We start from the raw sequence: 15,477 nt of genomic DNA, 5'->3' as shown, positions 1-15,477 counted from the left end.
ATGTTTACTGACCTAATTAATACCGGCTATTACAGTGAAGAGTAAACTGACACCCCAGGGTCAATGACAGGCACAAACATGTCTTTGAAGGCCTTAGTTTTATCTTGGATCGGTCATTTGAATTTTGCATTCTACTCAAGAAAGTATATTTATCTTTATATATGAGTATGTTTCCCCTAAATCTTTAAATAAAATTGATAGGAATGATACATGTATTAGTCCATTTTCACGCTGCTATAAAGACATACCCGAGACTTGAGTAATTTATAAAGGAGGGAAGTTTAATTGACTCACAGATCAGCATGGCTGGGGAGGCCTCAGGAAACTTACAATCATGGTGGAAGGTGAAGGGGAAGCAAGGCACCTTCTTCACAAGGTGGCAGGAAGGTGAAGTGCTGAGTGAAGGGGGAAGAACCCCTTATAAAACCAGATTTTGTTAGAACTCACTCACTATCATGAGAACAGCGTGGAGGAAACCACCCCAGTGATTCAATGACCTCGACCTGTCTTTCCCTTGACATGTGGGGATTATGAGGATTACAATTCCAGATGAGATTTGGGTGGAGACACAAAGCCTAGCCATATCAAGATGCTTTTTCGGTCATGAAGTTTTGAGTACCACCAGGGATCTCCTCACTCCAGTGTGCAAATGGGGACTCTCCCTTTATAAACCTTTTCCTTTTTATAATGTAAAACACCTCCAAAAGCATCATGTACTAGCACATTATCAGTTTCTTAATGTTTTCTTAAGATGTGACAGAATTCACCCCAGCTGACTAGGTATGCGCTGAGTAGGGCAGAGAACAGTAAACCTGATCCCCTTGAAAATCAACTAAGTTTTAAAATTCAACCTATAATGGTGGTTATCTCTGGGGAGAAGAAAGACAGAGGGAACCCAGAGAGATACCAGGGAGAGGGCTCTGAAAATATTGACTCTGTTGTTAAGCTAAGAGGCACACGAGTGTTCATTTCATATAGATACTATTTTCTAAGTATAGATACTTACATATAGATATTATTTTACATGTAGATATTATTTTCTAAGTATGAACTATTCTTCTAGTTAAAGAGTGAAAAAAATTAATGTAACCTAAGGATTTGTCATTTCCTTGCTGGCCTATATTTCTCTTCTAGTTCATCAGGAACTCTAGTCAACTCTGCCTACAGATAGCATAGGCTATTCTTAAAGGGAAGTGCCCCCATCCTGTTCCTGTCTAGGTAATTTTTGGACTAAGGGCAAACCTTTATATTTAATCCTTATATATGTCTTCCTTTAGTAATAATTTCAGTCAGTTGACATATCTTTGAAACATGTTTTTCTGAAATGCTTCAAATCAGTTCTTCTGAATTTGGTATCATATGGTAATTCAGTGAACATGCTTTCTCCCTTGGCTTTGTGTGTATCATTGAGCTTTTTTTTAAGTCAGTAAATTCTGAGGTTAAATGTTTTTGAGAAATATCCCAAACATATTCCAGCAGTCAAATAGGTTTGAGAAATACTGGCTAAACAAAGTTTAATTAAATCATCCAACATCCTATTTATTAATTTTTTTTACTACATACCTCTTATGTTTTCTTGACTATGAGACTTTTCTGAGCCTTTATTTACATGATGATGAGAATATACCCACATAAATTCCAAATCCACTCTGGTGTCAGTTTCTGGATAGGTTAGGGTAAGTTAGGTTATGTTTGAATGACAACCCCCAAATTGCAGTGACATAAGATAGCAAAGGCTAACTTCTTGCTCGTGCTGCCTGTATATCTTTGGTCAGCAAAGTCCATAGGAGATGCAGGCTGGTGAACCAGCAAACACTTTGAACATTTCTAGTTTCTTCTTTCTCCTCCTTCTTTGTCTTCTCCTTCTGTTTTTCAGTAGAAACTTACTGAAATATGTTGCTAGGTTTTGTTTCTTTTTGTTTTGTTTTGCTATGGAGAAAGAAAGTTCCGGAGAGTCTTCCTCCAGCACTTAAATGTTCTAGCCCAGAAGTGACACTTGTCATTTCTGCTTACAAACTCATTGGCCAGAACTAGTTACATGGCCCCCATCAACCACAGAAGTATCCAAGATGTTCAGTCCTCCCAATGGGCTTAGAAGTGGGAGAGCCAGAAAGATATGGTCAGCATCATTAATGACTTTCACATGTGAATCTTGTATACAGCACTTCTCAAGATTGTTCATAGAAACTTTTCTTCATGAGGCATTTGGAATACTGTGCTTCATAGGAGCTACTTTGGGAAATACTAGTTTCTAGTCTGGAAAACAACAAGGTCCAGTAGAAGCAAATCCACTAGAGACTGTCTTTCTTCACTTCAGCATGGAGTTTTCCATCAGTCTCTCTTGGCCATGGTCCTTCGGTCAGTTACAGATCCCTTGGTATTAGCCCCCATTCCTTCATCCTGTTCGCAGAATTTTTTTTTTTCTTTTTTGTGAAAGAGTTTGCAAAACTTCCTGCTGAAAGCAAAAGCTGCTCAGCCTGTAGCATCCTTTTTCTGAGTTACAAGGCTATGTAATTGAAACAAGATGAATTTGTTTTGATTCTTGAATCCATGAGTTGGAGAATCCATTTAAACGAAGGTACAAAAGAAGAAATCCTACACAGATTTCACCTGACATCCACATAAAAGTGGATTCTAAAGTTTAACTGAAAAATACAAAAATGCAAAAATACCTTATACAGATGTTATATTTACCCATATAAGTAACCAGATAAGACTGCATGCAAAGTGTGAAGTTGAGGCTATCTAGGAGATAAGCAACATGAACAGGGAGGATTGAGGCATGAAAGCCGTATCCACCTTCTGTGTAAAATTGCAAGTGTCTGAGGGGGAGTACCACCTGCATGTGGTAACATAGAAACACAATTTCCATTGCAAACCATGAACCAGTTCCTAAGGAGGGCATGCATTTTAATGAAATACTATGCATATTTTGGTGTCTTGGAACTATATATGCATTTTGCCACTTATTTCTATTTGAGATGGGCCAGTGGAGGCCAGAGGGAGCTTTGGCTCTGCAGAAAGCACCCTGATGATCCTGATTTGGTGATCAGGAGACAGTCAGGCTGAGCTGGGCATCTGATTATGGCCTGCCTAGGAGATGGAGTTGGTTTCTCCTATAAAATCAAGTCAACAGCCTGATGTAGTATTGGCTTATACCCTGATGAGTTCTTAAAATGATGTAAGGCCAATTTCTTGGTATCTGTAAATCCCAAGAATGGGGAATTTTAAAAACAAGAAAAGGAAGAATGAGAAAGGAATTTTTCAGCATATTGCCTAATTCAGAGTGAACTTCCAGCTTTCCAAGAGTTGTTTCCTCACCTCCATTTTAGCGGAGGTCACCAGCTTATGCCCTGCCTCCTTGTCTGTCTGCCTGTGGGGCCACACATGAGTGTCGACAGTTCTGCCCTCTGCAGGTGCTTTTGTGACACCAGGCCCTGTGAGAAGTGTCTCCTTCCTGGTTTTTTCATCTGAAATAGCCTAATCTGAAAGAAAATCTCCTTTGCTGTTTGACATGGCGTGAATGATGGCACCTGGAAACTTTTTAAATCCGGGAAGATAAATATGTTTCATTGGAGCCATCTTTCCAAATGCAGACAACTTCACATATTTCATATGAGATGCCTCAGGATCCTAAAAAAAGATTCATGCTTGAATACACAGTTCTTCTTTAGTTTTGTGCATTTTGGGTTCCTGGATGAGGTTATTTTGGTGTCATTGACCATGGCAGTTGACCACATTCAGCTTTGAGTTTCTAGGTTGCAAGTTTCACAGTCCATGCCTTTTGGGTGGTACCAAAAAAAATTTTTTTAATACACAAGTATTTTCCACATCTTTCCTTAAACATCACTTCATCAGAAACTGCTTTCCACCACCCCTGCCCTGTAGGTTCGCTGCAACATTTTCCTACTTGATATTATGTAATTTGTTGTTTGACTCTGTTTCCTGAGCCTTCTGTGATGGGTCCAGGCAGAGCCTGTCTTGCACACACCTTTGTCTCCAGCACCTGACCACAACAGGCACTTCATGAACATCCAACCCCTGACGGCCTGATATTTTGTTTCACAGGAACAGACAATCTACAGATGAATGTCACCCGGACTCCAGAGTCATTTCCTCCTGGGAAATTGTTACCAGTTTCACCAACATGGCCTTTCACAGAAGTCAAGTCTTCCTCAGCAGCAGACAGAAGCAAGACCGTGCTAGGACAGTCCTCTGACAACACAAGCTTGCCACAGTCAGCCCGAACCCCTGCGTCCAAGACACACCACAGAACTAGGGCTCACGTGGACTTCTCTTCTTCCCTTTACCAAGGAAGCGGACATAGCTCCTCCCTCGAACCTTCCAAGGATTCTACCGAGTCCCTGGTCCAACCGGGGCCTAAAGGGGGACAAGAAGCAGCCGATGTGTCAGGTTTGCCTCTCACCAGCATGCTCCCCTCGTTGTCCACAGTCCCGTCAGGGACGTCCTTCAGTGCTGTCCCCCCATCCCAGCCAGTATGGGCATTGGCTCCCTCCATTTCAAAGCATCCCCCAAGGTCAGACATTCCCCCACTCCTCCCTCCACTTCCATCCTCTTCATTGGCTCCTGACTCACCTCATTCCATCATCTCTGAACCAGCAGAGCAGCCTCCCAAAGTGCCGTTAGTTCCCCAAACGCCTCCAGCCGACCCCTCTTCAGGTCAGAACATAGCTAATCCCCTAATCCCATTTTCTGATGAAATGGACCACACTGTATCCCAAAATGCTCAGGATCTCATAGGCATCCCTCATCTAGGTGTTTCTGGATCCTCAACAAAGTGGCATTCCGAGCTGTCCCCAACAGAGGGTCCCCATTCAGCAGGCTCATCCACTCCTGGGTTTTTGAGCCCCATGGCAGAACTGTCCCATCCGTCTCCCCCTCCCCCAGCACTTGGAAGTCTTCCTCAGCTTCCAGATGGAAGCCCCACAGGGTCAGTGTTGGAAGTGGCTTCAGATCCTGCATCCACCCAGCAGACCAAAGCTGGGATGGCTGGAAGAGTGCACGGTGGGGTGCCTTTGCCAACTTTTAAGAATACAGACACAGCGACCCATGAGGCTGAGCCTCCACTTTTCCAGACTGCAGAATCAGGGGCCGTAGAAATGAACAGCAGAAAGCTAGCCCCTGACACTGCAAACGACTCTGCTAACCCGCTGCATTTGTCAGCAGCTCCAGAGAATTCCAGAGGGCCCGCCCTTTCGGCAGAACACACCTCTTCTTCTTTGGTGCCTTCTCCTCTGCATGTCACTGCACTGGGTCGAGAGCAAGCCATCCTTTCTGAGGCGGTTCCCACATCACCATCAACTGGGACAATCGACTTTCCCTCCGTACTTACTTTCCTCCAGACCACAGAGAGTCATGCCTCCCCATCTCCCGTGCTAGAAATGCCCACTCTTCCAGCAGAGGGCAGTCATGGGTCCCCTCCTGCAACTAGAGACTTGCTCCTCTCAGGCAGAGTTCCTAATCTTTCCACATCTTGGACATTTCCCCGGTGGAAAAAGGACAGTGTGACAGCCATTTTAAGGAAAAATGAGGAGGCAAATGTGACGGTTCCTCTCCAGGCCTTTCCAAGGAAAGAGGTTTTGAGTCTTCACACTGTAAATGGATTTGTCTCTGATTTCAGCACCCATCACGTCTCATCTCCCATTGTTACAGCACCAAGGACAAATCCCCTTCCTTCCGGATCACCTCTACCTTCCATACTCTCCATACAAGCCACGCAGACTGTTTTCCCATCTCTTGGCTTTTCCAACACCAAGCCAGAGGCTTCTGCAGCTGCTGTGGACCATTCTGGGTTGCCAGCTTCAGCTTCCAAACAGGTGAGAGCACCGCCCTCCTCCATGGGTGTATATGATTCCTCAACAATAGGAGACATGAAAAAACCAGCAACCACAGATGTTTTCTGGAGTTCTCTTTCAGCAGAAACTGGATCCCTTTCCACAGAATCAATAATATCTGGCTTGCAGCAGCAAACAAATTATGATTTAAATGGACACACAATTAGCACCACAAGTTGGGAAACTCATTTAGCTCCAACGGCTCCAACGGCTCCTCCCAGTGGTTTAACTTCAGCTGCCAATGCCATAAAATCTCAGGATTTCAAAGACACTGCTGGGCATTCAGTGACTGCAGAAGGGTTTAGCATTCAGGATCTAGTCCTCAGTACAAGCACTGAGCAGCCTGTGCAACAGTCAGACATGACCGTGGTTGGAAGCCATGTAGACCTCTGGCCCACAAGCAATAACAACCATTCCATAGACTTCCAAACAGCTGAAGTTGCGTATTACTCACCCACAACTCAACATTCTGTGTCTCAACTACAGTTGCCCGACCAGCCAGCACATCCTCTTTTGCTAACCTCGTCAAGACCAACTTCTACAGGTAGCTTGCAGGAAATGCTTTCAGATGGAACAGATACAGGTTCTGAAATTTCCAGGGACCTCAATTCATCACCTGAGAGAAATGCTTCCACACCATTCCAGAACATCTTGAGCTATCACTCTGCTGCTGAATCTTCTATTTCGACCAGTGTCTTTCCCAGGACCTCCTCCAGAGTGCTGCGGGCCTCTCAGCACCCCAAGAAATGGACAGGTGCAGCCACTAATGCAGGTAGTTTGTTTCCCAGTACCCCCAAAACAGGCATGACTGCTTTTGTGGTCAAAGCATCTTCAAGCTCAACGCAGATACCAGCCGTGCTCTGAAGGAGCTCGTACCCCCTATCAGGAGTGAGTTAGCAGCCCCAAGTAGTCACCTCATTGGTCCCGTGCCCACCTGAGCTTTCGAAACTGTTCACAATGTAAGCATTCTTGCTGTCAACCATAGCTGTGCTGTAAGCGGCATTCTTGTTATGGTTAATCAACTTAATGAGCCTAGAGTTGTTTTGGCTAAGTTCTGTCCACTGCAAGCCCAGATTACAGAGACTTCACCCTAGCAAATCCATAAGTTACATCCATTCATCATCAGAACAAGTGACACGTGCATTCCTAGCCAATGACAAACTTTGTTTTTTCTCTCTTTACAGTGGACACAGTGTCATCTAAGGTAGAGCCAACAGCAGCAGCTGCCGTCACATTGTTTCTGAGGAAATCGAGTCCACCTGCATTGTCTGCAGCCCTGGTGGCTAAGGGCACCAGCAGCAGCCCTTTGGCCGTGGCCTCAGGACCAGCTAAAAGCAGTTCAGTGACTACTCTGGCTAAAAATGGCACAAACAAGGCTGCATCTGGCCCAAAGAGGACACCAGGGGCAGTCCATACAGCCTTCCCGTTCACGCCAACCTACATGTATGCAAGAACAGGACATACCACAAGCACACATACAGCCATGCAAGGAAACATGGGCACTGCCTCGGGCCTGTTGTCTACAACTTACCTCCCCAGGAAACCACAAGCCATGCACACTGGCCTCCCAAACCCCACCAACCCGGAGATGCCCAGAGCATCCACGCCACGCCCACTGACAGTCACGGCGGCACTGACATCCATTACAGCCTCAGTGAAGGCCACCCGGTTGCCACCGTTGCGAGCAGAAAACACGGATGCTGCCCTTCCTGCCGCATCGGCTGCAGTGGTCACTTCTGGCAAAATGGCATCCAACCTGGAGTGTCAGATGTCCAGCAAGCTCCTGGTGAAGACAGGTATGAGACCACTGTTCTGATCTGAAAGCAGCAAGCCTGGCCTCAGAGATGTAACAATAATGTTTGTTTTAGATCTGTGGTCCTCAACCAGGGGAGATTTTTCACCCTCCCCCAGGGACATTTGGCTATGTCTCGAGACATTTTTGGTTGTTATACTTGGTGGCTGGAGGTACTACTAAAATCTGGTGGGACAGAGACTAGGGATACTGCTCAACATCTTACATTGCACAGAACAGCCCCAACCACAAAAATTAATCCAGCCTAAAACATCCATAGGGCCAAAGCTGTGAAACCATGAGATTTAGCAAGTGTTAGAGGAGAGAGAACCTGATGCAGCATGGATCTGGTCCTAGGATCAGTCCTGATATCAGAAGCCCCCAGAAACCACAGTTCTGCCAGTGGGTCTAAGAATGCAAAGGTACTGTTTTGCATCAATGATGTCTTACATGAATGAATGATGTGGCTCGTAAAATATAACATCTTGGGAAGTGCTACAGAGTTCAGAAAGGCTTTTGTCTTGCATTTTTTCAATTAGCTGATAGCAAAAGTACAACTTCTGCACACTGTGTGGGAGCCCAGGATTTCTTTTGATGTTAGAAAGAAGATTTTCTTGAAAAAGTGGGATGGGCAGCACCAGAATTGTGAGCAAGGATGGGATGCTATCTTTCAAGCCCCCACTCCCCAGCTGTAGCAAAGCAGGCCTAGAATGCATGGAGAGCTTTTCATAGTGTGGCAATGTTTGCTAGAAAAAACATTAGACAAATTATTTGGAAGAGCACGCCAGTGTTGAATGCTCACATCCTGCCTTCCTCCTCACCCCACAAAGAATTAAATGAAATTATATCTTGAGACATATCGTATTCTAAAATGGGAAATTGTGAAATTAGGCATAGCAAAAAGTACAGTATCTCTTTCTGTTTCTCAAGAAATTATACCATCTGGGTTTCCACTCTCTGTCCCTGCTCCATTCCACTCTCCTCTGGGTGGCAGGCAGCCCTGGCCGCTCAGAGGCAGGAGTTGGAAACATTGTCTTCTCTGTCTTCTTCCCAGCCCCCCACCAACCCAGCTACATCTAATCAATCACCAGTTCCTTTCACTTCTACCTCCTGGATACCCCTTCTCTCCATCCTCATTCACACTGCCACTTCCCTAGTTCACACTGTCATCATCACTCACCTAAATTTCTGCCACAACAGCCACATTTATCTCTCTGCCTTCAGAGTCCCCCCTCTTCAATCTGTTCTCCAGTCTGCAGTCGAGAACCTTCTAAAATGCATTCCTTTGCTTAAAACTCATTTCTCATTGCCCTTAGGACCAAGCTTAAACATATATTTACAGTCATCCCCTCTTATCTGCAGGGGATCTATTCCAAGACCCCCAGTGGATGCCTGAAACTGCAGGTAGTACCAATCCCCATATCAACTGTGAATTTTTCTATTCATACATACCTATGATAAAGCTTAATTTATAAGTTAGGTGCAGTAAAGGTCAACAACAACTAGTAATAAAACAGAACAAGGGTAACAATAGACTGTAATAAGAGTGATGTGAATGTGGTCTTTTTCTCCCTTTCTTTGACTCTCTCTCTCAAAATACCATACTCACCTGTTTTCAGACTGTGGTTGACTCCAGTACATAAAACCATGGAAAGCAACACTGGGGCTAAGAGGGAACTACTGTACACTGAAATATTTTGCTTCTTTCCCCTGTGCCTTTGTGCTTGGTACTCCCTCTGCTGAGAGGGGGTGAGGGGAATCTCTTCCCCCTTGTCAAATTTCACTCTGGTGATCCTTCAGAACTTAGCTGAAGCATCAGTTCCAATGGAAATTTTCCCTGATCCCCATCCCTTTACCAAACTCAGGGCTGGGTGCTCCTAGGAGCTCTGGCAGCATCCTAGGCTTCCCTTCAAACAACACCTGTCACATTCGATCCCAAATGCCTATTCTCTGTCCTGTGTCTCCATCCCACTTGTGAGACGGGGATGGCACCTTCCTAATCCAAGGTTGTTTGAGGCTGCAGCACTGAGCTCAGGGCCTGCACCTAAGGAGGCTGTCCGTGAATGTCGTTGCAGGAATTTCATCGCATACACTGTCAAGCCGGCTTTCAAAGTCAGAGGCAGCATCTGTCAGAAATGAAATGCCACCAGCATACCAGCTCTCTCTCTACTTGGGTCACACAAATGGCTAGGGCCTTCTTTCCTTAGGACTTTAGCAGGACCCAAAGAGCTACCAGCCCAGCCCACCCCGTCACTGATGGCCCTGTGCTTACCATCTCTGCCCAGAACTTGCAGAAGGTGGCGGCTGGGAGGAGCGGAGGGCAAGTGAATGATGAGGCTTGCCGCCTTGCCTGATTGCCATGCTTCTATTTTGCTCCACAGTTCTCTTTCTCACCCAAAGGAGAACGCAGATCAGTGAATCCTTGAAGTTCAGTATCGCCAAAGGGCTCACACAGGCATTGCGGAAGGCTTTCCACCAGAACGATGTCTCAGCTCACGTAAGTGCTTTGCTTTGTAACCAAGCTAATCCATCACAGTCTGGCTCTTGGGTCTAGAATATGTTGAGATTGTTTTCCTCCTTTCTAGACATCATAACAACACTGGCCAGAAGTAGAATCTGTCTTCACTTTGACAACTAGCTAATGTGTAGTGGCTCAAGAAAAAGGTCTAATTTTGAGATGGAAAATGGAGACTAATTGCTTTATGTCTAGATTTCTTTTTAAAGATTGGATATATTGGCCAGGCGTGTGGCTCACATCTATAATCCTAACACTTTGGAAGGCCGAGGTGGGTGATCACTTGAGGTCAGGAGTTCGAGACCAGCCTGGCAACATGGTGAAACCCCGTCTCTACTAAAAATACAAAAATTAGCTGGGCGTGGTGGTGGGTGCCTCCTAGCTACTTGGAGGCTGAGGCAGGAGAATCGCTTGAATCCGGGAGGTGGAGGTTGCAGTGAGCTGAGATCGTGCCACTGCACTCCAGCCTGGCCGACAGAGTGAGTCTCTGCCTCAAAAGCAAACAAACAAACAAGCCTGGATATATTGTTTTAAACCATCCCATTATCCCATCGTTTGGGGAAAGTATTTACATTGTTCGTGTAATTCTCTAGAAAACTCTCCATTGCTTTTCCCCTTATTTTTGTCACTATCATAAAGAGTGATTTATTTCTGGACATTCAAAAATTACCCTGACCTGTAAATCGAGTCTGTCTTTGCTTAAATTGCCCACTGCAGACAGGGAAGTAAACATTTTTTCTTTTAATGCCAAGTACTGTTTAATGAGTGCTGGCTGATTTTGACGGCTTATCTAAGAGATGGAAGCTTCACTTTACATCTTTGGGTTTGATTCCAAGTTTTCAAACAGTAAATGCAGTTGGCAGTCAGTAGACTCCCGTTTGCACCACTAAAAACTATTGCTCTGGCTTCTTCTTTTGATGTTCTGTCCTACAGCTGCAGTCAGCTTACCGACCCCCTTCCCTCCCATCAACACCGAGGACTAGAAAGGAGATTTGGCACATACTTTATTGGTCATTGTCGATCTCTTTTATATATTTCTAAAAAAGAAAAAAAAAAAGAAAGAAATGCATTCTATGAGAGGCTCTTATGATTTCTGCACCAGAAACTTTATGGGAAGTTGAAAAGGTGAATATTTCCATTTAGTTGCCTGATACAATTTTCACTAATCTTCAGTCATTCTCAAACTACTTTTATAGTTTTGGTCTATTGCTACATATCATCACAGACCAGTGTGACCATGAGTATTCGTTGTTTTTTTTCTCTTTTTTTTTAATGGGCTTTCTTTTAAAACCTTAAGTAGAAAAGGCATTTGATATTACACCATAAATGGAAATCAAGATCATTTGCCACAAATAAAAGGTAATGGTAAGAATGAGAATAGTGGAAACCAAACAGCTTGTTAAATTCAAGCTAGAGGTTGTTGCTTGCAGAAAGCTCTAAGGCTGAGTCTGGTATCCCTTTGTTTGTTTGTTTATTTAAAAAAGGAATTAGCAAGGGTTAGAGAAATGTTAAAAGCAAATATTCACTAAACTGAGACTTATTCCTTGGGATCATTGGAAGGGTTGAAAGGGAACAACTTTCTCACTGAGTGGTTTAGTTGATTTAGTGTCGTCTTGTGCTGTGTCCACGTTCCATGCTGAAATACCTCTTGTTCCACCTAAAATCATCTTGAGCACCATCTTCAGGAAAAACTGAGGGGGAGCACACAATGTGGAGGAAGGAAAGACACACCCATCCTGTTGCAAAATCAGTTGTCTTGCTTCCTTTGGAAAATACACACGGAGATGCAAGAAGATGGGGAGACAGCAGGTGTCAAAAACTTACTGGCCGGGCACAGTGGTTCATGCCTATAGTCCCAACAGTTTAGGAGGCCGAGGTGGGAGGGTCACTTGAGGCCAGCAGTTTGAGATCAGTGTGGGCAATGTAGTGAGACCTCCATCTCTACAAAACATATATAAATTAGCCAGGTATGGTGGCACACACCTATAGTCCTAGCTACTCGAGAGGCTGAGGTGGGAGAATTGCTTGAGCCCAGGAGGTCAAGGCTGCAGTGAGCTGTGATCACACCACTGTACTCCAGTCTGGGTGACAGAACAAGACCCTGTCCAAAAAACAAACAAACAAACAAACACTCACAAAACGAAACCCTGAGTTCCAGTTTTACAAGATGAAAAGAGTTCTGGAAATGGATGGTAGTGATAGCTGTACACCCATTATGATTGTGTTTAATAGCACTGAACAGCACACTAAAAAGTGGTTAAGATGGTAGATTGTATATTGTGTGTATTTTACCACAATAAAAACTTAGAAAAAAAGGAGCTACATACATATATGTCTGTGTTTATGTAACTCTTTTCTCTGTTTTTCAAATACACAAATTCTATAATAAACATTACATTTAATATATAAAAACCAAAAGAAATTTTTAAAAAACCTGAACCGTAAATATGTAACATCAAGAAAGGAAAAATAAGAATAAAATCTAAAGCCTCAAAATCCTACAATTGAGACAGAAAGAGCTCAGACCATCAGTGTCCCCTAGGATTCAGCTGTCAGAGAAATTCTCTGTGGTGCATCCCCGCCTTGGTCTTGAACCAATTTACACGCCAAGGACAGAGTCTGAACGAGTCTTCTCTCTGCTTCTAGAAAGAGGAATTCACTTTACTTCTTGACCTGTGCCCCAAAGGTGCCCCCACTTAATCTATCATTTCTACCTTTTAATTCTCATAAATGATGAGAAATACAAAAAGTTATTTTCCCCAGCATTTCATTCACTGACAATCTCTTTGAACTACTTTCTCCTCTCTACCTTTTTGGTAATAATAATGGATGGTCACAGGATTATACTGAGGCACTTAAAGAATAAAGAAGATACAGATTCAATTCTATTCCATGAAGATTTGATGTAAATTATATTTTGTTGTTTTTGTGATATTTTGAGACTTGCCAGTCCAAATTATGCTTTATAGGATTGTTAAGAATATTTGTTGAATGAGAACGTTCTATTCTCCAGTCTTGTTTCTAACAGCCGTGGTTCTAAGAAATACCAAGAAGAACTTAAAGTACTGTGGAAATAAACAATGGGTTTTGTGGGTCCATTTGTTTTGTAGGTGGACATTCTGGAATATTCTCATAATGTCACAGTTGGTTATTATGCTACCAAAGGGAGGTTGGTGTATTTGCCTGCTGTGGTGATGGAAATGCTGGGTGTGTATGGAGTCAGCAACGTCACTGCAGACCTGAAGCAACACACCCCAAACTTACAGTCTGTGGCAGTACTTGCCTCCCCATGGAATCCCCAGCCTGCAGGCTACTTCCAGCTAAAAACAGGCAAGTGACTCGGAAGGAAAGGATTTTATCCATTCTTGGGTTCAGGGCAGTACCAAGTGGACACCTGTTTAAAAACTCCATCGCTAGCTGCTGTGTCGTTTTTTAAAGTCCCTGTGAATCTTCTTCAAGGGGCCCTGCTCATCAAATGTCCAAGTTCCTTGCACATGAGCCTAAACTCTTTCAACCCTAGATTTGCTAGAAATGTTCTATCATAGGAACCTTCCTTCCCAATTTACGTACTTAGTACTTTTGAGCACCAGGTACTATATTTTATATTTCTTTCTATATTATCAGTGGATACTAATAATAGTGGAACGTGCAAAAAAAAAAAAATCTATAGTTTGGAGCAATGGGTTCCAGATGCCACTGAATGAGAATCTCTGAGTTTAGGTCTTAGAATATATTTTTTTCAAACTCTCTGGTGATTTCTGGTCTGCAAAGTTTGTAACCGACAGGAGTGGAGAAACTCTTAAAATCAAAATACTCTATCAACTTAGCAATGGAGGTCAATTGATTTTCTTCCCTCCGAAGAAACAGAAGGCACGATCTCTCTTAGATTATGATTTGTCAGTCTTTGAGCAGATGTCTGCATATTCCAATCAGATAAAATCATAAAATCTTTTGCAATGGAGGGAATCTCTGGTTTGATCGTGCTTTTAATTCTTCTGTGTTATAAATCATCTTAAGAGCCACTTTCAAAACTACAATCAAACCTTGTCTGGCCTTATTATTTATTTGCCTAATTCCTCTCATCTGAAATCATGCTGTTTTGTATAATGACCACCGTTAAATCCAAGGAACTGAGGCATGGAGCTTTGGTGAACACTGATTGACTACTCTCATTCTAGTGCTGCAGTTTGTGAGCCAAGCGGACAACATACAGTCCTGCAAGTTTGCTCAGACAATGGAACAGAGGCTGCAGAAAGCATTCCAGGATGCTGAGAGGAAAGTCCTGAATACCAAAAGCAACTTGACAATTCAGGTAGGGAGGAGGGTGCTTCAGGCTGTGTAGTTGACGGACAACCACAATGCAGATTCTGGCAAGAAATGACTTGGGTCTTCCCTTTCAGAGCTGCCATGTATAAATGTTACTTTGCACTTCAGACATTGGTGAGGATGTCTGGGATCTGGCCATGACAGGAGGGATGCTGTGTCACTGTGCGCCTATTGTGGTTTGGGTTTTATATTTCTTTCCCCATGGGATGCTTTCTCAGGCCTTTCTAATACGTTTATTATTTTGAAAAGTTGAATTAGTCTGTACTGTATATGTCAAATGTCTAATATAAAATGAATAAATGAATCAATTCTAAGTAGCTAAGTCACCAAGATTTGCCCATTCTGTAATTTTAGGCATTGGCTTATATTCTAGTCACCTTAGTTTAGACACATGCCAACACACATACACACAGACATACACACACACACACGCCCACTCACACACACACACATGCATTTTATATTGAAGTCTTTACTATGTGCCAGGAACTGTGCTAAGTGTTTTACAAATATTTTGCTACATAATACTTAAGACATCTTTCGGAGATATTCTTACTCCCATTTCACAGAGAACTGAGAGCCTAAGAAAATTCCAGAAAGTCACACAGTTAGTAAAGAATGGAAGAAGGACTTCAGTCAAAAGCCAGTGTTCTTATCCACTACGCTATACTCACATCGATGCAATGTAGAAATGGGGTCCTTAATGAAGCCTGTGTCAAACAACGGAATTCTTTCCCAGGAAAAATCCCTGGGAAATGAATCATGGCGTGAGTGAGGAGGAAGTAAGAGATGAGGTTAGAAGCTACAGGAGTCTAAGAGTTAAAGGGTGATGGGAAAGTGTCCCCTGTAGGGGCTGCTTTTATTGGGGGACAGGATTTTAGATGCTCTTGGACATTTAAACAGCCCTTTAAAAATTTTTTTAGTTATTTGTAGAGATGGGGTCTCCATATATTGCCTAAGTCGATCTCAAACTCCTAGGCTCAAGTGAT

The 15,477-nt window shown here is 43.4% G+C and overlaps 1 protein-coding gene across 10 annotated transcripts in view; it reads left to right on the top strand.

The window, feature by feature from the left end:
• Positions 1 to 15,477, top strand: part of KIAA1549L (KIAA1549 like) — a 292,279-nt gene that overhangs the window by 161,205 nt on the left and 115,597 nt on the right. For 4 of the 10 annotated variants that reach the window (XM_005578243.5, XM_065528329.2, XM_074013978.1 and 1 more), the window contains exons 2-6: positions 4,069 to 6,627; positions 7,040 to 7,651; positions 10,029 to 10,144; positions 13,273 to 13,492; positions 14,341 to 14,474. In XM_005578243.5, the coding sequence (XP_005578300.3) occupies positions 4,069 to 6,627; positions 7,040 to 7,651; positions 10,029 to 10,144; positions 13,273 to 13,492; positions 14,341 to 14,474 (3,641 nt within the window). The remainder of the gene's footprint in view (positions 1 to 4,068; positions 6,628 to 7,039; positions 7,652 to 10,028; positions 10,145 to 13,272; positions 13,493 to 14,340; positions 14,475 to 15,477) is intronic. The other 6 variants (XM_065528331.1, XM_074013979.1, XM_074013980.1 and 3 more) reach the window with 3 other exon arrangements.

Source organism: Macaca fascicularis, chromosome 14 (assembly GCF_037993035.2).
Source record: "Macaca fascicularis isolate 582-1 chromosome 14, T2T-MFA8v1.1".
NCBI lineage: Eukaryota > Metazoa > Chordata > Mammalia > Primates > Cercopithecidae > Macaca > Macaca fascicularis.
The sequence above is the reverse complement of the archived record's forward strand: the minus strand, read 5'-3'. Positions and strand labels throughout refer to the sequence as shown.